Source organism: Oncorhynchus mykiss, chromosome 3, assembly GCF_057628025.1.
Source record: "Oncorhynchus mykiss isolate SJ-2025 chromosome 3, ASM5762802v1, whole genome shotgun sequence".
Classification (NCBI taxonomy): domain Eukaryota; kingdom Metazoa; phylum Chordata; class Actinopteri; order Salmoniformes; family Salmonidae; genus Oncorhynchus; species Oncorhynchus mykiss.
The window spans coordinates 32,220,278-32,247,789 of NC_143024.1; the positions used below are offsets into that span (position 1 = coordinate 32,220,278).

Consider the following 27,512-nt stretch of genomic DNA (forward strand, 5'->3'; position numbering starts at 1 on the left):
CTGGTCTGATGAAACAAAAATAGAACTGTTTGGCCATAATGACCATCGTTATGTTTGGAGGAAAAAGGGGGAGGCTTGCAAAGCCGAAGAACACCATCCCAACTGTGAAGCACGGAGTGGCAGCATCAGGTTGCGGTGGGGCTTTGCTGAAGGAGGGACTGATGAACTTCACAAAATAGATGGCATGATGAGTTAGGAAAAATATGTGGATATATTGTAGTAACATCTCAAGACATCAGTTAAAGCTTGGTCGCAACTGGGTCTTCCAAATGGACAATGACCCCAAGCATACTTTCAAAGTTGTGGCAAAATGGCATAAGGACAACAAAGTCAAGGTGTTGGAGTGGCCATTACAAAGCCCTGACCTCAATCCTATAGCGAATTTGTGGGCAGAACTTAAAAAGCGTGTGCAAGGAGGCCTACAAACCTGACTCAGTTACACCAGCTCTGTCAGGCAGAATGGGCCAAAATTCACCCAACTTATTGTGGGAAGCTTGTGGAAGGCTACCAGAAACGTTTGACCCAAGTTAAACCATTTAAAGGCAATGCTACCAAATACTAAGTGTATGTAAACTTCTGACCCACTGGGAATGTGATGAAATAAATAAAATCTGAAATATATAAATCTCTCTACTATTATTCTGACATTTCACATTCTTAAAGTGGGGATCCTAACTGACCTACGGCAGGGAATTTTTATTTTGATTAAATGTCAGGAATTGTTAAAAACTGAGTTTAAATGTACTTGGCTAAGGTGTATGTAAACTTCTGACTTCAACAATAAGTACTTACACCACTGTGTGTGTGTGTGTGTGTGTGTGTGTGTGTGTGTGTACAGTATTTCCCGTCATTAAGGCAGGATAGCAATTATAGGAGTTGATCTACAAAATTATGAATATACCCTTCACACAGATGCAATTAAGAGTCTCTGAATATATTAGCCTCCCTGTCCTACTGTAGCAGTAGTACAGTACTGTGAGCCTCCTTCACTAAAGCCTTGTTCAAATTGACAGTTTGAAGTGACTTAAGTAAATAAAATAATACAGATTTGAATCTGTTCTTTTTCCTGCAGTCTGAACTGCCAAAAAGCACATGGAATCTGAATCTGATCTTGATTTCAAGTCACATACACATCTGATTTCTGGCCATGCGATTTGAACCCTCAAGTGGTTTTTAGACTGTTATTTGGCATATCTTGTTGCCTGTTAGCTATTATGTTGACAGTTTAACAAAAACATGTGGTAGCTAACTAGCTTGTTATTGTTTACAAACAAATTAGTGAATGTGCTAGTAAGCTAAAGAGCTACTTAGCTATGTAGTTGACTGCTGTGGCTAGCCAAAACGGACTCGTTTTTAAAGTTTGATCATATGATAAACTCTGTGTGAATAGGGACAATGAAATGAGAGTATAGGAGATGAGAGAAGAGGATAGAGGGAGGGAGAACAGCAGAGGAGTGGAAAATTAAGCTGTCACTTCACAGTCTATAGCACAGACATAATCACGCACAACATGCATGTAAACCACTCGAAGCGTGACCAACATGTCTAACAGAAATGACAGGCGTGAACAAAGATGTGTCTGTGTCATAATTGTGACCCAAGCCCTGCTCAGATAATCTCTACCGACGACTTGCTGAGTTGTTGTAGTGCTGCTGCAAATGTAAATTGTCCTGGGGCCGTTGGCAGTCATAATGTAAGTAACCTCATTTATGCACCTCTTACTCCCCTGAATGCCTCTGTCAATCCTACATCTATTGTATGGAGTGATCATGCATGTACAGCATGAACCTGAGTTATACTGTTAGAACTGAGGCAGTTTGCCCTAGTAGGAAGTCCACTGTAGCTCACCTTGCACTATCAGCTCTAATATAAATATCATATCTACCTCTGATAGATAAGCCTCCCAGTAAAGCAATAAACATTTAAAGATTTCCAGCACGCTTATAGGGAAGGGACTGATGTTTGGATGAGAGAAATTGATAATAAAAACATTGTGGGAGCTGTTTTGTTAGACTTCAGTTTAGCTTTTGACATTATCGATCATAATCTGCTGTTGGAAAAACGTACGCTTTATGGCTTTACATCCCCAGCTATATTGTGGATGAGAGTTACCTTTCTAACAGAACACAGAGGGTGTTCTTTAAAGGAAGCCTCTCCAACATAATCCAGTAAATTAGGCATTCCCCAGGGCAGCTGTCCAGGCCCCTTACTTTTTTCAATCTTTACTAATGACCTGCCACTTGCTCTGATTTAAGCCTGTGGGTCTATATATGCTAGTGACTCAACACTATACACCTCAGCTACCGCAACAAGCAAAATCACTGCAACACTTAAGAAAAAGCTGCAGTCAGTTTCAGAATGGGTGGCCAACAATAAGTTAGTCCTAAATAAAAATGTTTTAACTAAAAGCATTGTATTTGGAACAAATCATTCACTAAACCCTAAACATAAACTAAATCTTGTAATGAATAATGTGGAAATTGAGCACGTTGAAGAGACTAAACTGCCTGGAGTAACCCTGGTTTGTAAACGGTCATGGTCAAAACATATTGATGCAACAGTAGCTAAGATGGGGAGAGGTCTGTCCATAATAAAGTGCTACTCTGCCTTCTTATCACTATCAACAAAACAGGCCCTAGTTCTGTCTCACCTGGACTGGACTACTGTCCAATCGTGTGGTCAAGTGCCACAAAGAGAGACTTAGGAAAATTACAACTGGTCCAGAACAGAACAGCACAGCTGACATTTTGCCGGTGGGGAGAGAGCGAGAGATGGAGGAGCCGGGGAGGAGGCTTGGCTTGAAGGGGAAATAGGGATACCTAGTCAGTTGTATAACTGAAAGCGTTGGTCATTTTGTTATGACATGCGTTATCTGAATTACGCCCATAGAATTATACCTACGGGGGAGCGGCTTCTATGGAGCAACTTTGAATGTCTTTGAACTTCAAATATTTGGCTTAACGTTGGACCAGAGCTAGCCAGGTAACACAATTGTGTGTGCAGAGGGGCACCAGAAAAAAACTAAAAAACTTGTCTTACCTTTTTATAGTTAATAAATCCAATGTGGAAACTGATAACTATAGTATCCTTAACTAGCATTGAAAAAGTGAATCCATTCTTCTGTAATTAAAAATCTCTCTCTAATTTCTGAATCACGCATGTAACATCAGTAGGCTGCAATAGCCTATGCTTCAGTAGCGCGCGCGCGCGCACACACACACACACACACACACACACACACACACACACACACACACACACACACACACACACACACACACACACACACACACACACACACACACACACACACACAGGTAAAGGTTTTCAACTGGCAGGCAGACACTGAAATAAGTTTCTGAATGACAGAGTGAGGGCCTTGGCACTTTTTTGCGTTTTTTTGTGGGGACTGAAAACAATGTATAATTTATAAACAGGTTTACGGTGCATCAGCAAATTGACGTCTGGATTAATTTAGTGACGAGACGTCAACTTGTCAGAGTGTGTGTGTCTGGGGATGGCTACTTGCAGGGAGCAGAGGCAAATGATGGGGGTTGTGTTTGTATATTTTATTGCTAGGTACTACTGCACTGTTGGAGCTAGAAACACAAGCATTTTACTGCACCTGTGATAACATCTGCAAATCTGTGTCCGCAATCAATAAACTTAGATTTGGATTTGATTTCGAACAAACAACACACACATGCACTCACACCTCCCCGTTCAGCTTAATTTCTCAGACACACGAGAGAGGTGTGAGGTGCTTAGGAGATAGATAAAAACAAACAAGCACACAGTTGGCAGTGGGAGAGTTGGCAGTGGGAGATAAGCCTCCTGCTTGTTAGACTGACTGATCAGTTTAGTCATTCGTTAAAGCAGAATTTACCCCCAAAACTATGTTGTTTGATGTTTCCACTTACAGTGCACCTAAACTGTTGCCAAGCAACCAATGTAGGTATTTTCAGCAGCCCCTCATTAGTTTAGCATACTAACTTGAGTGTCCAAAGAAATCCATAGAGCAGATGTTAAAGCCCCAAACCACCTTGAAGTTATTTCTGTTCAAGTTCTATCACCATATTATTATGTGGCCAGATTTGCTCAATCACTTCAATGGACCCATTTCTGCTGATGTTCCACTTGGGAGAGATGCCTAGCTCAGAGGAAGAGGGTGAAATGTCAAAAAGCCTAGAAAGAGGTGATTTGACTTTACAGAGAGTGGCCATATGCTTAGTGATTACCTTCCAAAACACAGACTCATAAAAATATAATCATAATTTCTCTCCACTCACTCACACACATGCAAGTGCACAAAAATACACACATACACCCACATACAGTACACACACACCTTTTTATAACTCTGCATGTTCCAGCCTCTAAAGCTTAGTGTCACTTTGACATTTTCACTGTTATAATATTACTTGAACACAAACACCCCCTCTATACTACTCCCTCCCTCCCTCCCTTTGTGTTGTCCTCCATCACCACCCCTCCCTCCTTTCTCTTTTCCTTGGCTCAAGCATATTACTGAGGAAATTGGTGCCGATGGATTCTGTCACTGTATGACCTAGAGCTTACAGAAGAAAAGGAGAGAGAATAAGAAAGAGGGGGAAGAGGGTAGGGAAACAGAGAAGGGTGCGGAAGTGTAGAGGAAACAGGCAGAGGGAAGGGAAGAGGAGTGGGAAACAGAGGGACAGAATGGGCAAAATGGAGAAAGGGCCACAGAGGGAGGGAAAGCAAGAGAGAGGGACTCAAATTAAATTCCCATCATGTCAGGGTAGAGCAGGATTCAGTAGTGTTTATTGGCAGCTCCTAGCCTCAGGGAAATTACATTCTGCTGCAGAGCGTGAACACACTGACACACCCCCACCCACCCACACACCCACTGATAGACAGCAGTTTGTGTCCTAAGGGGTGGCCGCTGAGGAAACCCACTCACGTCAAGTCACTCTAGACGCATGACTGGGTGTGGGGGTGGATGGGTGAGCATTTTTTTTATTGTATCCTAGGCTAGCCCATGTCTCCTCTCTTAGATCAAGATCAACCACACCAACACAAGTCTGTTTTAACGTAGTGCCATGAAGATCTAACGTAGCGTTATGAAGGTTTAACATAGTGTTATGATGGATGAAATTGTTCCACTTTCCATAAACACCACTGAGGTCAGAACATCTGGAGTTGACATCTGTGACAACATAACTAACATCTCTCTTTCCCTCTTTCTAACCCTTCTCTCTTTATCTCTCTCTCCACTAATTTTCTCTCTCTGTCTCTGTCTTTCGGTCTCTCTCTCTCTAGGATCATGGTGAGAGTGCAGCAGGTACAGTGGAGAATGAGGTGAAGTCGAGTTTCTTCTGTCAGCTGTGTGATAAACAGTACCTGAGACACCAGGAGTATGACAACCATATCAACTCCTATGACCACGCACACAGACAGGTAACAAACATACACAAAAACAAAAGCACAAACACGCAAACATCCCCTCACACACACGCAGACCAAGTCTTCCAATCTCATCCCACACAGAGAAATGTAAAATAAACATAAAGCTGTTGCTTAGTTGTCATTGTTCTGAACATGAATTACAGCAGCCCAGAGTTAAGGCTTTGTTGTTACCAGCAACAAAGACATGAAACGAGCTATAGGAGCGGCAGAGAGACTTTAGCCACGGGCATTGTACCCACACACACGCACGCACACACACACATATAGACACACACACCAGTTTCCGAGCTGTAATGTAGAGACTGGTGAATGTAGCCTATTTGTGCTGGCTGTTCTGTTAGTGATTCAGAGGCTGCCGCTATAAAGACACACGTGTGTTCTTCCTGTCAGGTGTAGTGAAATAAACATGTTGGGATTGTATAACGCTACCCGGGTAGCCTAGTGGTTGGACTAGTAACCGGAAGGTTGCAAGTTCAAATCCCCGACCCGTAAAAGTGCAATATGTGCCATGTAAAAAAGCTAATGTTTAAGTTCCTTGCTCAGAACATATGAAAGCTGGTGGTTCCTTTTAACATGAGTCTTCAATATTCCCAGGTAAGAAGTTTTAGGTTGTAGTTATTATAGGACTATTTCTCTCAATACCATTTGTATTTCATATACCTTTGACTATTGAATGTTGTAATAGGTACTTTAGCATTGCCAGCCTAATCTCGGGAGTTGATAGGCTTGAAGTCATAAACAGCGCAATGCTTGAAGCACAGCAAAGAGCTGCTGGCAAATGCAGGAAAGTGCTGTTTGAATGAATGCTTACGAGCCTGCTGCTGCCTACCACCGCTCAGTCAGACTGCTCTATCAAATCATAGACTTAGTTATAATATAATAACACACATAAATACGAGCCTTAGGTAATTAATATGGTCAAATCCGGAAACTATCTGTAACGCTCCGGGTTTTGTGGGTGTGGAGTCAGACGCAGGAAACAGAGAGTGCAATACTGTGCTCTTTTAATGCACTCACGCAACACTGGGTGCTCAAAATCAAATGCCCCAAACAAGGGGGACGAAAACAGTACCGCAGAAAATACACGACCAGGAACAAACACGTTCCTCTACTACCTACACGAAGGTCACAATGATTAATCCCGCACAAAGAAACAGGCGGACCGGCTGTCTAATAAAGCCCAACTAATGACTCACTAACATGTGCTAACAATAAACATACAAGGAGGGGGAGGAAAGAAAATCAGTGGCAGCCAATAGGCCGGCGGCGACGACCGCCGAGCGCCATCCGACCGGGAAGGGGAGCCACCCTCGGCCGGACTCGTGACACTATCATTTAGAAAACAAACCGTTTATTCTTTCAGTGAAATATGGAACCGTTACGTATTTTATCTAACGGGTGGAATCCCTAAGTCTAAATATTGCTGTTACATTGCACAACCTTCAATGTTATGTCATAATAATGTACAATTCTGGCAAATTAATTATGGTCTATGTTAGGAAGAAATGGTCTTCACACAGTTCGCAACGAGCCTGATGGCCCAAACTGCTGCATATACCCTGACTCTGCTTGCACAGAATGCAAGAGTGACACAATTTCCCTAGTTAAAAGAAATTCATGTTAGCAGGCAATTTGAACTAAATATGCATGTTTAAAATGATATACTTGTGTATTGATTGGTGCAATGACAGTGCTTTTTTTGTAAATAAGCTTGTTAAATCACCGTTTGGCGAAGTAGGCTGTGATTCAATTATAAATTAACAGGCACCACATTGATTACATGCAACACAGGACAAGCTAGATAAACTAGTAATATCATCAACCATATGTAGTTAACTAGTGATTATGTTAAGATTGATTGTTTTTTATAAGATAAGTTTAATGCTAGCTAGCACCTTACCTTGCTGCACTCGCATAACAGGTAGTCAGCCTGCCACGCAGTCTCCTCGTGGAGTGCAATGTAATCGGCCATAATCGGTGACCAAAAATGCAGATTACCGATTGTTATGAAAACTTGAAATCGGCCCTAATTAATCGGCCATTCCGATTAATTCGTCAACCTTTAATTACAAGGGGAGTTAGAACGCTGATCTGTTGGAAGTCTAAACTGTGGCAATTAATGGAGGCGTATTCAGTCTGAGAGTCTCATCTGACACTAGAGTCCTGCATCAGGCAGCAACAAAAACTGTTGGTGGTCCTGGAGTTAAGGGAGAGCTTGGGTAAATATAATGTGGGAATTTCACTTGATATGTGGACTGACGATTTTCCAAAAAATGGACACGGTGGGCTTTTGGTTTCTCTCTCTAAATAACAAACTGGTTTTATCTACAAATTAGTAAGCATGTCTCACCTCATGTTCAAGAATGGCTTTTTTCCAATTTATTCAGATTGCAATCGCTCACTTTCGGTTATTTGAAACTAAATCTTCAAAATATCGTTATTTTTTAAACAAAGTGATTATTATTCTTATTAATCCTGCATTACAATTCTATAAAAACCCCTTAGATATCCTCACAGATTTCCCCTAATGAAAAATGCCCCTTAGATATTAATTTAGAATCCTCCAATCATCTAAATGTAATTATTGGCGGAGAGTCACGTCATTGGCACAGAGTCAGGCGGCATTGGCGGAGTTGAAGAGGGCGAGGAACGAGATGGAGTCACAATCCATGCCAGGCAAACATGCAGATGAATATTTCAACAACATTTTAGTTGCAACAAGTTTGATCAGGTTTAAATCAGGAGACCTACATGTAGAGATTTAAAAAAAATATATTTATAGCTATACTGTAGGCCTACCGTAGGCGACATGAGTAAGGTCTACTTACTTTTCTGGCGTCTTGACCCAGTTTATGCCCTCATTTGCAATGCAAACCATAAAAAAGTAGTATGGGAATAAATGGAATTAGGCAAGTGGAAAGGGGAAAAAGTAAGGAACTTCTCTGTTGGAAACATGTTTTCGTAAGGGCTGTTTGCAGGACAATAGACACGATGTGGTCCCAAAAACACCTCTCTGACATAGGGTCCAGTATATCTCTTGATGATGATCAGGCTCGGGCCGATTCCGGTGTGAGGTATCTGGCCCAAATGTATTACTTGGGGCTTGGGCCGATTGTGGCTACAGTGGCAGATGATTACACAGGCTGCTTTATATAATTAACATTGAATTATTTATTTATTTTCCATATTTTCTCATTGTTTCTGTGATCAAAATATATAATTAATATTCAAATTAAATGATTTAAGAGTCCTGTTTAAGTAGTATTTTTGATACTTTGTGCAAGGCAATTGATCAGCATTAAACATTTTGTGGATAGGGCCAACCGGGAGGCGCAGCGGTTGAAGACACTTCATTTGCTACAGATGCTGGTTCGATACCTGTGCCGGCCGTGACCGGGAGACCCATGAGGCGACGCACAATTGGCCCACCATCGCCCGGGTTAGGGGAGGGATTGGCCGGCCGGGTGGTGGGCTTTTGGTTTCTCTCCCTCTAAAAACAGGGAGAAAAAACAAGTGTAGCAGGCTGTGAATTCTGCAAACAACATTTCTAGAATGGGCTATGAGCAGGACAGTAGTCTCTTAAATCATTACAAAGGATAGTCTAGTAGCTCGGCTACTGTAGGTGTGAAACCCCCCCACTCTAAAGTTTTACATTTCTAACTCCAAACCTCATGCAACCGCAAAATGTCAGATCAAGCATATACTGTACAGTGTTTATGCTTTCCTTAATAAAATCATGATAAAAATACTCAAAATGCAGATGTTTATTTCAACTATCAGCAGGACAATAGGGAATAAATATCACTGAATGACAGAGCATGGGGACTGGTCTTGATAAATCAGATTTTTATTTCAAAATGTTAGGATCATTTTGCTCTTCGCTTGCAGTCACTTAGTAGCCTAGGCCTACTCCCGACCGGTCCACACAAGTTTCTTCAACTGTCTTCTGACTGTGATTAGAGCTACCTTGCCTTTGCCGATCGCTCATCATCTTCAACCATCAGTGAGTCCATCTTACCGTGTCTAAAACCAGATTTGCACCAACAAAAAAATGCATCAAGCCCTACAAATATATACATTTATTATTAATCCTGCATTATAATTGTAATGCAGATGTTTATTTCGTTATGGATCCATACCGAATTACTATGGGAATAAATATCACTGAATGACATGTGGTCAACTATTTCAGCACCGTTTCGCGCTGCTCTTTTCACCTTAATTTAACCAGGTAAGCTAGTTGAGAACAAGTTCTCATTTACAACTGCGACCTGGCCAAGACAAAGCAAAGCAGTTCGACACATACAACACCACAGAGTTACACATGGAATAAACAAAACATACAGTCAACAATACAGTAGAAAAAGTTAATAAACAGTGTGTGCAAGTGAGGTAGGATAAGGGAGGTAAGGCAATAAATAGGCCATGGTGGCGAAGTGCAATATAGCAATTAAACACAGGAATGGTAGATGTGCAGAGGATGAATGTGCAAGCAGAGATACTGGGGTGCAAAGGAGCAAGATAAATAAATAAATACAGTATGGGGATAAGGTAGTTGGATGGGCTATTTACAGATGAGCTATGTACAGGTGCAGTGATCTGTGAGCTGCTCTGACAGCAGGTGCTTAAAGCTAGTGAGGGAGATATGAGTCTCCAGCTTCAGGGATTTTTGCAGTTAGTTCCAGTCATTGGTAGCAGAGACCTGGAAGAAAAGGCAGCCAAAGGAATAATTGGCTTTGGTGGTGGCCAGTGAGATATACCTGCTGGACCGCGTGCTACGGTTGGGTGCTGCTATGGTGGCCAGTGAGCTAAGATAAGGTGGGGCTTTACCTAGCAGAGACTTGTAGATGACCTGGAGCCAGTGGGTTTGGCGACGAGTATGAAGAGAGGGCCAGCCAACGAGAGCGTACAGGTCGCAGTGGTGGGTAGTATATGGGGTTTTGGTGACAAAACTGATGGCACTGTGATAGACTGCATCCGATTTGTTGAGTAGAGTGTTGGAGGGTATTTTGTAAATGACATCGCCGAAGTCGAGGATCGGTAGGATGGTCAGTTTTACAAGTGTATGTTAGGCAGCATGAGTGAAGGATGCTTTGTTGCGAAATTGGATTGGAGATGCTTAATGTGAGTCTGGAAGGAGAGTTTACAGTCTAACCAGCCACCTAGGTATTTGTAGTTGTCCACATATTCTAAGTCAGAACCGGGCAGGCAGGTGCGGGACGGGCAGGCAGGCAGGTGCGGGCAGCGATCGGTTGAAGAGCATGCATTTAGTTTGACTTGCATTTAAGAGCAGTTGGAGGCCACGGAAGGAGAGTCTATGGTATTATAGCTCGTCTGGAGGGTTGTTAACACAGTGTCCAAAGAAGGGCCAGATGTATACTGAATGGTGTCGTCTGCGTAGAGATGGATCAGAGAATCACCAGCAGCAAGAGCGACATCATTCATGTATACAGAGAAGAGAGTCGGCCCGTGAATTGAACCCTGTGGCACCCACATAGAGACTGCCAGAGATCCGGTCAACAGGCCCTCCGATTTGACACACTGAACTCTATCAGAGAAGTTGTTAGTGAACCAGGTGAGGCAATCATTTGAGAAACCAGGGCTGTTGAGTCTGCCGATAAGAATGTGGTGATTGACAGAGTCGAAAGCCTTGGCCAGGTAGATGAATACGGCTGCACAGTAATGTCTCTTATCAATGGCGGTTATGATATCATTTAGGACCTTGAGTATGGCTGAGGTGCACCCATGACCAGCTCTGAAACCAGATTGCATAGCGGAGAAGGTACGGTGGGATTCGAAATGGTCGGTAATCTGTTTGTTAACTTGGCTTTCGAAGACCTTAGAAAGGCAGGGTAGGATAGATGTAGGTCTGTAGCAGTTTGGGTCTAGAGTGTCTACCCCTTTGAAGAGAGGGATGACCGCGGCAGCTTTCCAATCTTTGGGAATCTCAGACGATACAAAAGAGAGGTTGAACAGGCTAGTAATAGGGGTTTCAACAATTTAGGCAGATAATTTTAGAAAGAGAGGGTCCAGATTGGGTAGCCCGGCTGATTTGTAGGGGTCCAGATTTTGCAGTTCTTTCAGAACATCAGCTATCTGGATTTGGGTGAAGGAGAATAGGGAGGCTTGGGCGAGTTTCTGTGGGGGGTGCAGGGCTGTTGATCGTGGTAGGGTTAACCAGGTGGAAAGCATGGCCAGCCGTAGAAAAATGCTTATTGAAATTCTCAATTATAGTGGATTTATTGGTGGTGACAGTGTTTCCTAGCCTCGGTGCAGTGGGCAGCTGTGAGGAGGAGCTCTTATTCTCCATAGACTTTACAGTGTCCTAGAACTTTTTTGAGTTTGTGCTACAGGATGCACATTTCTGCTTGATTAAGCTAGCCTTAGCTTTCCTAACTGCCTGTGTATATTGGTTCCTAACTTCCCTGAAAAGTTGCATATCAACTTGTTGATACTTGTTGATACAAACAAGATGTTTTTGTGCTGGTCAAGGGCAGTCAGGTCTGGAGAGAACCAAGGGCTATATCTGTTCCTGGTTCTACATTTTTTTAATGGTGCCTGCTTATTTAAGATGGTGAGGAAAGCAATTTTAAAGAATTACCAGGCATAATCTACTGACGGGATGAGGTCAATATCCTTCCAGGATACCCGGGCCAGGTCGATTAGAAAGGTTTGCTTGCTGAAGTGTTTTAGGGAACGTTTGACAGTGATGAGGGCTGGTCGTTTGACCGCAGACCCATTACGAATGCAGGCAATGAGGCAGTGATAGCTGAGATCCTGGTTGAAAACAGAAGAGGTGTATTTGGAGGGGAAGTTGATTAGGATGAGGTCTATGAGGGTGCCCATGGTTACGGATTTGGGGTTGTACCTGGTAGTTTCATTGATAATTTGTGTGAGATTTAGGGCATCAAGCTTAGATTATAGGATGGCTTGGGTGTTAAGCATGTCCCAGTTTAGGTCACCTAGCAGCACGAGCTCTGAAGATCGATGGGGGGCAATCAATTCACATATGGTGTACAGGGCACAGCTGGGGGCAGAGGGTGGTCTATAGCAAGTGTCAAAGGTGAGAGACTTGTTTCTGGAAAGGTTGATTTTTAGAAGCTTGAATTGTTTGGGTACAAACCAGGATAGTAAGACAGAACTCTGCAGGCTTTCTCTGCAGCAGATTGCATCACCGCCCCCTTTGGCAGTTCTATCTTGTCGGAAAATGTTATATTTAGGGATGGATATTTCAGGGTTTTTGGAGGTCATCCTAAGCCAGGATTCAGATGCGGCTAGGACATCCGGGTTGGCAGAGTATGCTAAAGCAGTGAATAAAACAAATTTAGGAAGGAGGCTTCTAATGTTAACATACATGAAACCAAGGCTTTTACGGTTACAGAAGTCAACAATTGAGAACACCTGGGGAGTAGGAGTGGAGCTAGGCACTGCAGAGCCTGGATTAACCTCTACATCACCAGAGGAACAGAGGAGGAGTAGGATAAGGGTACGGCTAAAGGCTATCAGACCTGGTCATGTTGTACGTTAGGAACAGAGAGTAAAAGGAGCAGGTTTCTGGGCGCGACAGAATAGATTCAAGGCATAATGTACAGACAAAGGTATGGTAGGAGGTGAGTACATTGGAGGTAAACCTAGGCAGAGAGATATTGTCTCTAGAGACATTTAAACCAGGTGATGTCACCGCATATGTGGGAGGTGGAACTAAATGGTTGGTTAAGGCATATTGAGCAGGGCTAGAGGCTCTACAGTGAAATAAGTCAATAATCACGAACCAGGACAGTAATGGACAAGGCATATTGATATTAGGGAGAGGCATGCGTAGCCGAGTGCTCATAGGGGTCCAGTGAGTGGTTGGGCAGGCTGGAGACACAGCGATTCAGACAGCTAGCAGGCCGGGGATAGCAAGCTAGCAGAAGGGCCTTAGAGGGACGTCTTGACGGAGGAAAGTATGTTTTAGCCTCCGCGTACGGTGACGTCGCTAGGCCAGTCGTGATGGATTAGTAGGGTTCCGAGTAGCAGAGGGGTCCATGTCCAATTGGCAAAATAGGTATAGTGGCCCAAGAAATTGGCCGATGGATCTATTCAGCTAACAGTCCAATATGCTCTAGACAGGTAGCAGGCTAGCAGAAGGGCATTCAGGAGACATCGCGACATAGGGGCCAGTTGAGTATCCCCTTGAGCAGGTTACGTCGGCAGTCGTGAAGGATCAGCAGGGTTTCGTCCCCTGTACCGGCAGTAGAAGGGGTCCGGGTATTGTAGCCCAGGAGTGTCTGATGGGCCTCTTCAGCTAGCCAGAAGAATGGGCCTAGCATGGGCTAGCTCCAGGCTAATTAGTGTTTGCTTCGGGACAGACGTTAGCCAGGAGTAGTCACTCCGATTGCAGCTAGCTAGCTGCGATGATCCAGGTGAAAAGTTTCAGAGCTTGCGGTAGGAATCCAGGGATATGGAGAGAAAATAGGTCCGGTATGCTCTGATTTGAGTCGCATTGTACAAACTGGCGAGAGCTGGTGACCTCTAGCAGTGGTTTGCTGACTACTAGCTAGTAGCTAGTGAGCTGGCTAGCTTCTGTTGGGGGATTCCGGTTCAAATAAAAATACTTTAGAAAAAACAGATCCACACCACATTGGGTGAGGCGGGTTGCAGGAGAGTATTTTGAAGTTGAGGTTTAGAAAAATAGAAAAAAGATATATAAATATATAAAAATATATATTATATACATGGGACATGACAAGATGAAGGACAAAGACTTCTGACTGCTACGCCATCTTGGAAAAAAACATTTTTTTCCCACTGAATCTCTGTTTGGGTATTGGCTATTTTACAGTTAGGGTGTGGAAATGTTAGGATTATTTTGCTCTTAGTACAGTAGCCTACTCCCGGCCGGTCACTTTGTACAGCGCCATATTTTACTAATGGAAACACTGAGGGTTTAGTTTTTCATTTTTCTTGTAATTGAAACACCATAATATTCATCAAATTAATTAAGCTACATTTCTTAAAATCAATCCCATATACTATGTTCTTACAAAAAAAGGTTTTAAATTCTTCAGTACAGCCAATATTAAAAAAGTCAAAACGCTTCTCAAAGATGCCCTCTAGTGGTCAAACTAGCACTAACTAGCATAAATGGCAACAATGGCTGCCACTAAAATAACGTGCCATAGAATTCTGATGCAGCCTGCAAGGTGCGCTGCAGCACGACAAAACTTTTAAAGGAAGAACCACTGTACATTCAGTCATTACTCTTCCTCTCCATTCCTTACCTCTTATTTTCTTGTGCTTTTTAGTGCTGGAGGGAATAGGAGCTGTTTTACGGGATCCTGACCAATTGTGCTATTTTGTGTTTTTTTGAGCTGATCTTAACTTTCTTTGTACATAATATTTCCCCCATCATTTCCTATGACGAGACGACGTCGGTGAGTGTGTAAACCGCCTCTTCCCTCCAACGTGCAGTCACTGGAGAATAAACTGGAGGAGCTCCGTTTATAACTATCTTATCAACGTGATCTGAAGAACTGTAATATTCTATGTTTCTCTGAGTTGTGGATGAACAAGGACATGGAAAATATAAATCGAGCTGTTTTTTCTATACATTGGCAGGACAGAACGGCAGCGTGGGATAAACTCGGGATGGTCTTTTTTTTAACAAGAGCTGGTGTGTGATCCCTAATATTAAGGAAGTCTCGAGGTTCTGCTCGCATTGGTTAGAATATCTCATGATAAGCTGTAGATAAGCTGTAGACCATACTAAGCTGTGATAAGCTGTAGACCATACTATTTACCAAGAGTTTTCATTTATCATTTTCATAGCCCTCTTACTTACCACCACAAACCAATGCTGGCACTATTGCATATTGACGCCACATACACACACACTCACACAGACACACTTTCACACTCGTTTCACGTTCTTCACATACGCCGCTGCTGCTACTATCTATCCTGATTGCCGAGACACTTTTACCTCTACCTACAGTGCCTTCAGAATGTATTCATACCCCTTGACTTATTCCACATTTTGTTATGTTACATCCTGAATTTAAAATGTATTAAATAGCCAGCTGTGCCATCAGAGACTCTGGGTTCGCGCCCAGGCTCTGTCGTAACCGGCCGCGACCGGGAGGTCCGTGGGGTGACGCACAATTGGCCTAGCGTCGTCCGGGTTAGGGAGGGCTTGGCCGGTAGGGATGTCCTTGTCTCATCGCCCACCAGCGACTCCTGTGGCGGGCCGGGCGCAGTGCGCGCTAACCAAGGTTGCCAGGTGCACTGTGTTTCCTCCGACACATTGGTGCGGCTGGCTTCCGGGTTGGATGCACGCTGTTTTAAGAAGCAGTGCGGCTTGGTTGGGTTGTGTATCGGAGGACGCATGACTTTCAACCTTCGTCTCTCCCGAGCCCGTACGGGAGTTGTAGCGATGAGACAAGATAGTTGCTACTAAAACAATTGGATACCACGAAATTGGGGAGAAAAATGGGTAAAATTCACAACAAAAAACAAAAAAAAGTATTAAATTGATTTTTTTTGTCTCACCCGTCTACACACAATACCCCATATGACAAAGTGAAAACATGTTTTTAGAAGTGTTAGCAAATATCTAATTGACATAAGTATTCACACCCCTGAGTCAATGCATGTTAGAATCACCTTTAGCAGCTATTACAGCTGTGAGTCTTTCTGGGTAACTCTCTAAGAGCATAACACACCTGGATTGTACAATATTTGCCCATTATTCTTTTCAAAATTCTTCAAACTCTGTCAAATTAATTTTCAAGCCTTGTTATAGATTTTAAGCAGATTTAATTCAAAACTCGGTCACATTCACTGTCTTCCTGGTAAGCAACTCAAATGTAGATTCATGTTAAAGGATATTAGTGCCTTATTACAAACAGGATGCACGTTTTGGAATATTTTTATTTTGTACAGGCTTCATTCTTCTCACTCTGTCATTTAGATTAGTATAGTGGAGTAACTACAATGTTGTTGATCCATCCTCAGTTTTCTGCTTTCACAGCCATTAAACTCTGTAACTGTTTTAAAGTCACAATTGGCCTCATGGTGAAATCCCTGAGTGGTTTCCTTCCTCTCCAGCAACTGAGTTAGGAAGGACACCTGCATCTTTGTAGTGACTGGGTGTATTGATACACCATCCAAAGTGTAATTATTAACTTCACCATGCTCAAAGGGATATTCAATGTTGGATTTTCTTTTTTACCCATCTACCAATAGATGCCCTTCTTTGCGAGGCGTTGGAAAACCTACCTGGTCTTTGTGGTTGAATCTGTGTTTGAAATTCACTGCTCGACTGAGGGACCTTACAGATAATTGTATGCGTGAGTCATTCAAAAATCATGTTCAACACTATAGTCCATGCAAGTTGTTATGTGTCTTGTTAAGCACATTTTTACTCCTGAACTTATTTAGGCTTGCCATAATAAAGGGGTTGAATATTTATTAACTGAAGACATATCAGCTTTACGTAATACATTTAATTTGTTTTTCTTTTTTGCTATTTTGTCTTACTTTTTAACTATGCATTGTTGGGAAAGGGCTCTTAAGCATTTCACTGTAAAGTTGTATTCGGCGCATGTGACAAATAAAAATGTTCCTTCTATTCCCTCCTCTTCACTCCTCTACTCTCAGGTGGTCCAGTCACTGACAGATCCGTTCCTTCTATGATTGACATAACTCCTGTCACACACACACACATTCTTCTACAACTAACCTTGTGGAGAGAAAAAATTCAGTTCCATTCAACATCCTATATTCCCTAACCTTAACCCTAAACCTAACCCTAGCTCCTAACCCTAACCTAAAACCTAATTCTAACCCTAACCCTAAACCTAACCCTAGCTCCTAACCCTAACCTAAAACCTAATTCTAACCCTAATTCTAACGTTAACCCTAAACCGCATAGAAATAGCATTTGACCCTGTGGGGACTAACAAAATGTCCCCAGTTGGTCAAATGTTTGTTTGTTTACTATTCTTGTGGGGAGTTCTGGTCCCAACAAGTATAGTTAAACGTCCACACACGCACAGAGATAGAGAGTTAGTTACAGTGCCTTGCGAAAGTATTCGGCCCCCTTGAACTTTGCGACCTTTTGCCACATTTCAGGCTTCAAACATAAAGATATAAAACTGTATTTTTTTGTGAAGAATCAACAACAAGTGGGACACAATCATGAAGTGGAACGACATTTATTGGATATTTCAAACTTTTAAACAAATCAAAAACTGAAAAATTGGGCGTGCAAAATTATTCAGCCCCCTTAAGTTAATACTTTGTAGCACCACCTTTTGCTGCGATTACAGCTGTAAGTCGCTTGGGGTATGTCTCTATCAGTTTTGCACATCGAGAGACTGACATTTTTTCCCATTCCTCCTTGCAAAACAGCTCGAGCTCAGTGAGGTTGGATGGAGAGCATTTGTGAACAGCAGTTTTCAGTTCTTTCCACAGATTCTCGATTGGATTCAGGTCTGGACTTTGACTTGGCCATTCTAACACCTGGATATGTTTATTTTTTAACCATTCCATTGTAGATTTTGCTTTATGTTTTGGATCATTGTCTTGTTGGAAGACAAATCTCCGTCCCAGTCTCAGGTCTTTTGCAGACTCCATCAGGTTTTCTTCCAGAATGGTCCTGTATTTGGCTCCATCCATCTTCCCATCAATTTTAACCATCTTCCCTGTCCCTGCTGAAGAAAAGCAGGCCCAAACCATGATGCTGCCACCACCATGTTTGACAGTGGGGATGGTGTGTTCAGCTGTGTTGCTTTTACGCTAAACATAACGTTTTGCATTGTTGCCAAAAAGTTCAATTTTGGTTTCATCTGATCAGAGCACCTTCTTCCACATGTTTGGTGTGTCTCCCAGGTGGCCTGTGGCAAACTTTAAACAACACTTTTTATGGATATCTTTAAGAAATGGCTTTCTTCTTGCCACTCTTCCATAAAGGCCAGATTTGTGCAATATACGACTGATTGTTGTCCTATGGACAGAGTCTCCCACCTCAGCTGTAGATCTCTGCAGTTCATCCAGAGTGATTATGGGCCTCTTGGCTGCATCTCTGATCAGTCTTGTCCTTGTATGAGCTGAAAGTTTAGAGGGACGGCCAGGTCTTGGTAGATTTGCAGTGGTCTGATACTCCTTCCATTTCAATATTATCGCTTGCACAGTGCTCCTTGGGATGTTTAAAGCTTGGGAAATCTTTTTGTATCCAAATCCGGCTTTAAACTTCTTCACAACAGTATCTCGGACCTGCCTGGTGTGTTCCTTGTTCTTCATGATGCTCTCTGCGCTTTTAACGGACCTCTGAGACTATCACAGTGCAGGTGCATTTATACGGAGACTTGATTACACACAGGTGTAACCCTATCATCATTAGTCATTTAGGTCAACATTGGATCATTTAGAGATCCTCACTGAACTTCTGGAGAGAGTTTGCTGCACTGAGAGTAAAGGGGCTGAATAATTTTGCACGCCCAATTTTTCAGTTTTTGATTTGTTAAAAAAGTTTGAAATATCCAATAAATGTCGTTCCACTTCATGATTGTGTCCCACTTGTTGTTGATTCTTCACAAAAAAATACAGTTTTATATCTTTATGTTTGAAGCCTGAAATGTGGCAAAAGGTCGCAAAGTTCAAGGGGGCCGAATACTTTCGCAAGGCACTGTATGTATTATGTATGCATCTGAGTAGGAATATGATTAATATATCCCACATACCAGCATTTGGCATCAAAGTCTCAAAGCTCAAAGACTGTACGCTACCTACACACACACGTACGCAGGCACGCACACATGAATACACACACACACACACACACAGCAGTAGAGCACATCAAAGCCGTCTACAGTGAGCTGACAGTGGGATGTTAAGTAGTGAGTGATAATACATAGAAACACTCGTTTGCGTTCTGTTCACTACAGATTAACCTGAGAACTGTCAACGTGTGTGTGTGTGTGTGTGTGTGTGTGTGTGTGTGTGTGTGTGTGTGTGTGTGTTCCTGGATTAGCAGGTTGAATTTATCTGATATTGATTAGCAGCCACTGAAGGTGTGATGGTGAGGGTGTGCATGAATAAATGCATGCTCATTTGAGTGGATCAAGATGTTCCCTTAGGGTTTACTGTGTGTGTGATTTCATGATAGCAAGAGAGGAGAGAGAGAGGAGGGGTAGAAGGCGTAAGGAGGGAAGGAGAGAGAGAGAAAGACGGAAGAGAGGAGGGACTGAATGACATGTCAGACAGAGATGCAGGAAATAATCAGCTGTTGGGATAGATAGTGGCTAGATAAAATGATAGATCTATTGTTAGATCAAATGGAGACTCCTAGACAGTGATCAACTAATGAGAGTGAGAGAGAGCGAGAGAAAGTGAAGCAGCTATTGTCAGACACCTTACATCCCTCTACAGCCTGAAGACTGACTGACACACACACACACACACACACACACACACACACACACACACACACACCTCTACCTGCCAAGCGCAGATAAAGGCAGGAAGAAAAATTAGTAACACTATTTGCCTGAAAGAGCTGGCACACCTGAAGGAGCAGACCAATGGAGAGGAGACCCACACACACACAGTGCAGTGATCTGTTTCTCAGTGCTGATGATACAGAGATGGTGCTTGCTGTGATCTTAGGAGTTCCAGGTTCAGTTCTAGAGAGTTCTACAGAGTTAGAGGTGAGTTCCAGGTTTAGTTCTAGAGAGTTCTACAGAGTTAGAGGTGAGTTCCAGGTTCAGTTCTAGAGGGTTCTACGGAGTTAGAGGTGAGTTCCAGGTTCAGTTCTAGAGGGTTCTACGGAGTTAGAGGTGAGTTCCAGGTTCAGTTCTAGAGGGTTCTACGGAGTTAGAGGTGAGTTCCAGGTTCAGTTCTAGAGGGTTCTACGGAGTTAGGGGTGAATTCCAGGATCAGTTCTAGAGGGTTCTACGGAGTTAGAGGTGAGTTCCAGGTTTAGTTCTAGAGAGTTCTACGGAGTTAGAGGTGAGTTCCAGAGCAGTTCTAGATGATTCTAAGAGGGATTTTAGGGCCTTCCAATGCAGTTCCTGTAGTGCTGTCTATGCTTTATTTATCCTATCAGTGGTCTGTAGTTTCTATCAGTAACAACATCATACTTCAGTCAATGTTTTCAATGTAAGATTTCAATAAGCAGGATTATCACTGAGATTCGCGTAATGAAGTAAGTTTCCTAAATGATCCTCTTATGATGAAGTCCATATTAATGTGACAGATGGTTGCTGGCATTTAGGCTGATGATTGAAGGGTTGATACACTGCAGCCTGCTGAGAGATGACAATCTGACAGACTGCAACACTCATCATCATTAGGCTTATAACACTGTCAGTACTCAATCATCACCATTCTGCCTGTCATACAGTTTCTATGGCAGAGGATGTAGAAACAACATGCAGAGGATGTAGAAACAACACTTTTGATTGATACACAATTCACACTCAGAGATGGTTCTTCCCACAGATAGAGGGAGCTGAAATCGTTTCCACACATCACACACACACACTGACCCTCTCCTCTCCTCCCTGTAGAGACTGAAGGAGTTGAAGCAGAGGGAGTTTGCTCGGAACGTTGCGTCTAAGTCGTGGAAGGACGACCGCAAGCAGGAGAGAGCTCTGAGACACCTGCACCAACTAGCACTGCTACGACAACAGACACACAGGTGTGTGTGAGGTGTGTGTGTGTGTGTGTGTGTGTGTGTGTGTGTGTGGAGACTTGCTTTCCAAGCGCACTGCAAGGAAATCTCTATGATACACACATACTGTCCACATATGCTCACTTGCACACACACTGTCAGTCTCTCTGGTCCTCAGAGTGATGGATGTAAGAGCTGGCCTAGATACTGTAAACACGGGCTGAGTTAATATAACATGAACACTCACAGTAAACTGCATAATATGGACAGTGTTTGACATTTTCACAAATTGTATATTTATTCTGTTCTCTGCTCTGCTATCCTCTCGTCTCCACCTCTCCTCTCCTTTGCACCAGGGTACCAGGCCAGGTTGATAGGTTCCGAGGGACAGTGAGAGCTGAGATCCAGCATTCAGAGAGACACTGTGGAGAGAAAGACAACAGACCAGGGGACCGCCATGTTCCCTTGACCCAAACAGGGTTCATCCAAACCACAGGGTCCAAACCCCAGACGATCCCTCTCAGCCTCCAGGGAGAGGACTCCCCCCATCTCCAGACCAAGCCTCTCTCCAACTCCCAGCCCCAGCAGCCAGAGAACCCTACCCACATACCCATCTTCCCTGGAGGGCCCTTCCAAGCCTCCCCACCCCCAGCCTTGCATTCCAGATGTGGACCTTCTCTGGAGGATCCCCAGCCTCGCCTGAACAGATCTTCCCAGGACCCTGCCTTTCCGTGGGGCAGAGACAGAGGAAGGGTGGGGGTCTCCTTCTGTTTCTCCAGGAGGGGCCCAAGGCTAGAGCCATCTGCCTCTGTCTTCTCAGACCAGCAAGAGGAGGAGGGGAGAGGAGGAAGAGTGCAGATGAAGAAGGGAAGGGGAGGAGATGAGCTACGTCTACGTCACCCAGACAACCTGTTACTAGGGCAACCAACCAACAGCCTTCACCCTGGAAACCAGACAGAACCCTCAGGCGGGGAAGAGGGGGAGGAGAGAGGAGAGAAGAGAGGAGGGGAGGAGAGAGACAGGTTCTCTGCCAGCCATGACCCAGGCTGTCCTACCCACAACGTCAGACTGAGAGAAACAGACCAGAGCCCTGAACATGGGACAGCAAATGATAGGGAGAAGGGGGAGGAGGGGGATGAGAGGAACAGGAGTACAGAGCACAGACAACAGGGCCATGAGGTGAATCAGACTCCTATGTCTTCTTATCTCCATGTGGTTGCCAGAGACGGATCCACCCGTCTGAGATGGCCAGTAAAACTGCTGCAGTTTACCACAGCCAAACCCCACCTCTCCTACAGCTGCAAGCCCACACACTGGCAACCCCACACCAACCCACCACACTTTAACCCTGAACACAACCACAGTCAAACCAAGTCACACTGTAACCACTCAGCAAGCCAGCAGGAGACGGAGGAGACGCAGGAGACGCAGGAGAAACACACAGAGGAGTCCGACTCCCTCATGTTCTCTAGCTCCCAGCCTCCTCCTCAGGACACAGAAAATGTAGAATCCAATACAGATCTATATACAGAGACAGGCGGGACAGATGAGGGAGCCATACACTCATCATCCTGTCATGTTGTAGAGAAGACAGAAGCACATGGAGTGACAGCAGCCTTCCAGGCAGAAGCAACAGTGCCAGAGAGTGGAGGTGAATCTGGGTTGAGATGGCACCACCCCCTCTTCGGGAACGGTGACCCCCTTTGCAGTGACAACACTCACACAAACCCCCACAATCCCCAGGGAGGCAGATTAGAAGGACATGTGAGACAGGAGAGAGAACGAGCCATCAGAACCCCCAGGCCTAAATTAGAGGCTGTCATCCAGCCCTGTGCCGCCTTGTGTGTGTGTGCAAGCAAGGTTAGATGTGTGTGTACGCACGCTGCCAGCTCGCGCACACACTCTGTGGGCGGTTCAGTAAGCACTCCAACAGATGTGTCATGCCGAAATGTAAACGACAGCACAAAGAAGAAGAGGAGGAGAGGGGAAAGGCATAATGGGACTTCAAAGAAGTGCGAGGGAGAGCGGCAGCGTCTTAGGAGCGCCATAACCTCTGTTTCCACCTGGTGGGGCGGAAAGAGGAGATGTGACAGAGACAGAGGGGGAGAAGGAGACAGGGAAATAGAGCGGGAGGGAGAGACGGGCGGGAAGAGGAGAAGAAAGGCAGGGGGGAAGAGGAGGAGAGGGAAGAGGAGGAGGGGTGGGACTCTGTGCCTGGTGGGGGAGTGTGACTCTGTGCCCTGCTCTGACAGACAGAGGCTTCACAGGAGTCACAGTAGAGACCAACATCACTATAACTATAACTCTGCCTCCCTGTTCAACACAGCACAAAGAGTCAGAGAGAGGACAGAGTATTACAGCACAGAGTCTCAGCTGTATAGAGAGATAGTCAGAGAGAGATATGGAGAGGTAGAGAGAGGAGAAAGGGAGGGATGGCCTTTCTACTGGTGTTCAGACTCCTCTCTGTGTACTACTTCCGGGTCGCCCTGGGGAAAGGCTCACAACCTCCCAGTGGCATATGATGGTCTCCATGGTTGCCACGGGGACAACCCAGTCTACAGTCGTCATGACAACATCCCTGGTAGCAGTATTTCCTGTAGCCCAGTGAGGAAGATTAAATACATCCACAGAAACAGGAAACACATGAATAGAAAGTGGTCAGAGAGTGAGGAGTGGGAGAGAACAGAGAGTGGGAGGAGGGAGAGCTGGGATGGAGGGAGTAGAGGCTGGTGGGAAAGAGGGAGCAGGGAGAGGGGTGGTAGGGAGAGAGGGAACAGGGATAGGGGGAGTAGGAGGCATGGTTTGGTAAGCAAGGGATCCAGTCCTGGAGGAGTCAGTGGAGGGGGCTGGCATGGGTACCTCTCGACCCCCAGTTACAGGACTCTGGAGGGGGACAGGGGATGGAGGTCTAGTCCTGGCGAGGAAGAGGTCTGGGACAGGGGACCAGGGAACTCAAGCCCAGACAGATGTACCTGGGGCAGCAGTGACAGTTGGGAGGATAGGAGGACATACGAGGACAGATACAGCTGGGATGACAACTGTGAGAGACAGAGGTCCACTGAAGGTAGAAAAAGCTGGAGCAGGTGGGAGAAGGGATCACAACCAAGCCCCAGCCCTGATTGTTTTAGCTGGGACTGGGTTAGCAGATGCCCTGACCTTAGACACAGCCCCAGTCCTGGCTCCCAGTCTGTCCCCAGTGTGCAGGTTACCAGATGCCCCATCTCCAGCACCAGCCCCTGGCCTGATTCTAGCCCTGACTGGCTGCCCCGACGGCCCAGCCCTGGCTCCTGTAGCAGCAGCACCAGTGTGTCAGACCTGAGTGGGGGGTGGAGTAGCGTTAGTACCCGCTCAAGACTCATCTTGACTGGGAGAAAAACAACAGGGGTGCCCAGGCGAGCACCATCTCCCTCACCCACCAAGGAGAAACACCAAGCCTCCAGCCTTAAACCTACTCCTCCTATACCTCTGCCCAGCACTGATACCACCCATCCACAGGACAGGAGCCCCAACCCCACAGCACAGCCTACATGTCTCTCAGACAGAGAGCCCAAAGCCCCCCCAAAGCCCAGAGAGGGGAACCCCAGCAGAACTCTGCTACTGCCACTTATTGGGAAACTACCAGCGATCAGGAGAGGAACTAAGAGACGAGGGGCAGAAAGAGAGAGGGAGGGCCCTGACCAAACAGAGAAACAGGATCACAATCAAGACCAGGTCCAGACACAGGACAAGGACCACAATCAAGACCAGGTCCAGACACAGGACCACAACCAAGACCAGGTCCAGACACAGGACCACAACCAAGACCAGGTCCAGACACAGGACAAGGACCACAACCAAGGGAAGGAGAGTATGAAGAATGGAGCAGTCCAAAGTGGTCGACCGTGCCCTCAACCCCTCTCGTCTCAGAGCCCTGAGAAAACTGGAGAGGACATATCCTGTCCTTCCCTGACATCACATCCTGCTGTGACCTCATATCCGGCCCTAACTTTACCTCACAGCGGTCAGTGGTCACAAGACCCCTCCCCTCCTCTGGCTCAACAGCCAATCAGCTTCAGCGCTGAGGAGATGGGCAAGTATCGCTGTCTGCAGGAGCAGGCACGAGAGCACATGCAGAGACTGCTACAGGGGACAGAGACACACACACCGGCACACACATGCCATACCCCCTCCCCAGAGCCATACACACAACCCACACACACACGTACACATGTGGCACACACTCAAGAGAAAAAAACACACTCCACTTCCCTAAATACCTCTCTAAAGCTAGACGCACACCCCGTACAAACACAGCTCTTACAGACACACTCTACCCCCAGCCTCCCCCCTCCTCATCCCCCTGTCACCATACCGCAGCCTCTAATGACCCAGCCTCCTCCACTCACCCTTCATCCTTTCATTCTACAACACACATCTTTTAGTATGGCACTCTCATCACCCTCCTCTACCTCTTCCTCTCTCGCCCCCCACACCTCACCACCTCATCACCTGACCCTCCTACACCCCCCTCTCCCCCATCCATTCTCCATATCTTCTATCTTTCCCTCCATTCTTCTCTCCCATCCTCCTCTACATCTCCTCCCTCCCTCCCCTGCCTTCCACCCCTCTCCCCTCACCGCTCTCTCCCCCCTCACACTGCCACCACCGAGACCACCGTATCCAGAAAGACTTTGGTCATTGAGGTTTCAACAGAAAGCATTATGATGCTCTCTGATGACATCACATAGTAATACAATGCCATGTTAGCAACTCCTGGACAATAATGCCCCATACAGTATAACAATCCACTGAATTTTCTTAATTTGTGTGTGTATGCATGCATGTGTTTTTGTATGAGTGCATGCGTGTGTGAGCATGAGTGTGCATTTCGTCGCTGTCTGATGAAAACCTTTTAACTCCATTTTTGCCCATTTCCATGTTTATACATGTATTGGAAGCATTAACTCCCCTCAATGTACTCAAAATAGCTTCTGAAGTTTCATAATTGTATGTTTGTTAATAAAAAATAACATTTAAAGCCTGAAACGTTGGAGATGAGGTTTTCCTTCGACAGTGACTGTGTGCACGAGAGAGAAGCTCCTTTTGATCCCCATTTAAGTATGAATCAAGGGAAACCGTGCACCTGCTAAGACAAGCTGGCTTCCTCTCATCTCTTTCTTCCTCTCTGAACGTCAGGCACACTGGCTGTCTTTTGAAGTACCGTCATACTGGCTGTCTTTAGAAGTACCGTCATACTGGCTGTCTTTAGAAGTACCGTCATACTGGCTGTCTTTAGAAGTACCGTCATACTGGCTGTCTTTAGAAGTACCGTCATACTGGCTGTCTTTTGAAGTACCGTCATACTGGCTGTCTTTTGAAGTACCGTCATACTGGCTGTCTTTTGAAGTACCGTCATACTGGCTGTCTTTTGAAGTACCGTCATACTGGCTGTCTTTTGAAGTACCGTCATACTGGCTGTATTCAGAAGTACCGTCATACTGGCTGTCTTTTGAAGTACCGTCATACTGGCTGTCTTTTGAAGTTCCGTCATACTGGCTGTCTTTAGAAGTACCGTCATACTGGCTGTCTTTAAAAGTACCGTCATACTGGCTGTCTTTAGAAGTACCGTAACACCCGAGAGAGAGAGAGCGACAGACAGACGCCCAGGCCGTGAGCAGAGCACTAGGCCCAATCCCCACTCCTACACCCGCCCAAGCCCCATTCAGCCCCAAGCACAACACTGGACACTATGGAACACAAAGCTTTTACTATATCTAGAACCTAACACAACTATGACAAAACAACCAACAAAAACGGGTCACAAATCCTGCAACTCTATCGCATGCTGGGTCTGGTAGGTTTCGAGGGGACTCCTTCAGTAGATACACTTAAAACAGTGTTGGCAGTTGTACTGTAGACGACTATCACCGAACTCAATCCAGAGTCTGACACCCCTATCAGATCACAGCAAAATTACAGTTTCTTGAACAGAGCAATACTCAGCATGAGGCATCAGAGCCGAACAAACTGCATGCTATTAAGGAATGTTATAGATGGAAGGAAAGTAGTGTAGAAACCTACCAAAAAACAATTGGCAAACAAAAATGTAATCCCTCTTGGACAACTTCCTGGACAAAACATTTCACTGCAATAGTGAAGGTGTAAACCTGTAGTAGAAAGCCTAAACTGAATATTTGACCTTTCAGCTTCCCTATCAAATAAAAAAATTCCAAGCAGACAACCTAAGAAAATGAACAACAATGACAAATGGTTTGATGAAGAATGCAAAAACCTAAGAAAGAAATGTAGAAACCTATCTGTTCAAAAGCAGAGACCCAAAAAACCTGAGCCTACGTCTTCACTATGGTGAAATATTAAATCACTACAGAAATACACTAAGGCAAAAGAAGGGACAGCACATCAGAAATCAGCT

At 44.8% G+C, this 27,512-nt stretch overlaps 1 protein-coding gene across 1 annotated transcript in view; it reads left to right on the plus strand.

Moving 5' to 3' along the window:
* LOC118946512 (uncharacterized) overlaps positions 1-26,125 on the plus strand; it is a 62,519-nt gene extending 36,394 nt beyond the window's left edge. Inside the window, exons 2-4 of the mRNA XM_036971627.2 lie at positions 5,299-5,436; positions 20,997-21,127; positions 21,457-26,125. Of these exons, the coding sequence (XP_036827522.2) occupies positions 5,299-5,436; positions 20,997-21,127; positions 21,457-25,804 (4,617 nt within the window). The 3' untranslated portion in view covers positions 25,805-26,125. The remainder of the gene's footprint in view (positions 1-5,298; positions 5,437-20,996; positions 21,128-21,456) is intronic.
* The last annotated feature ends 1,387 nt before the right edge of the window (positions 26,126-27,512 follow it).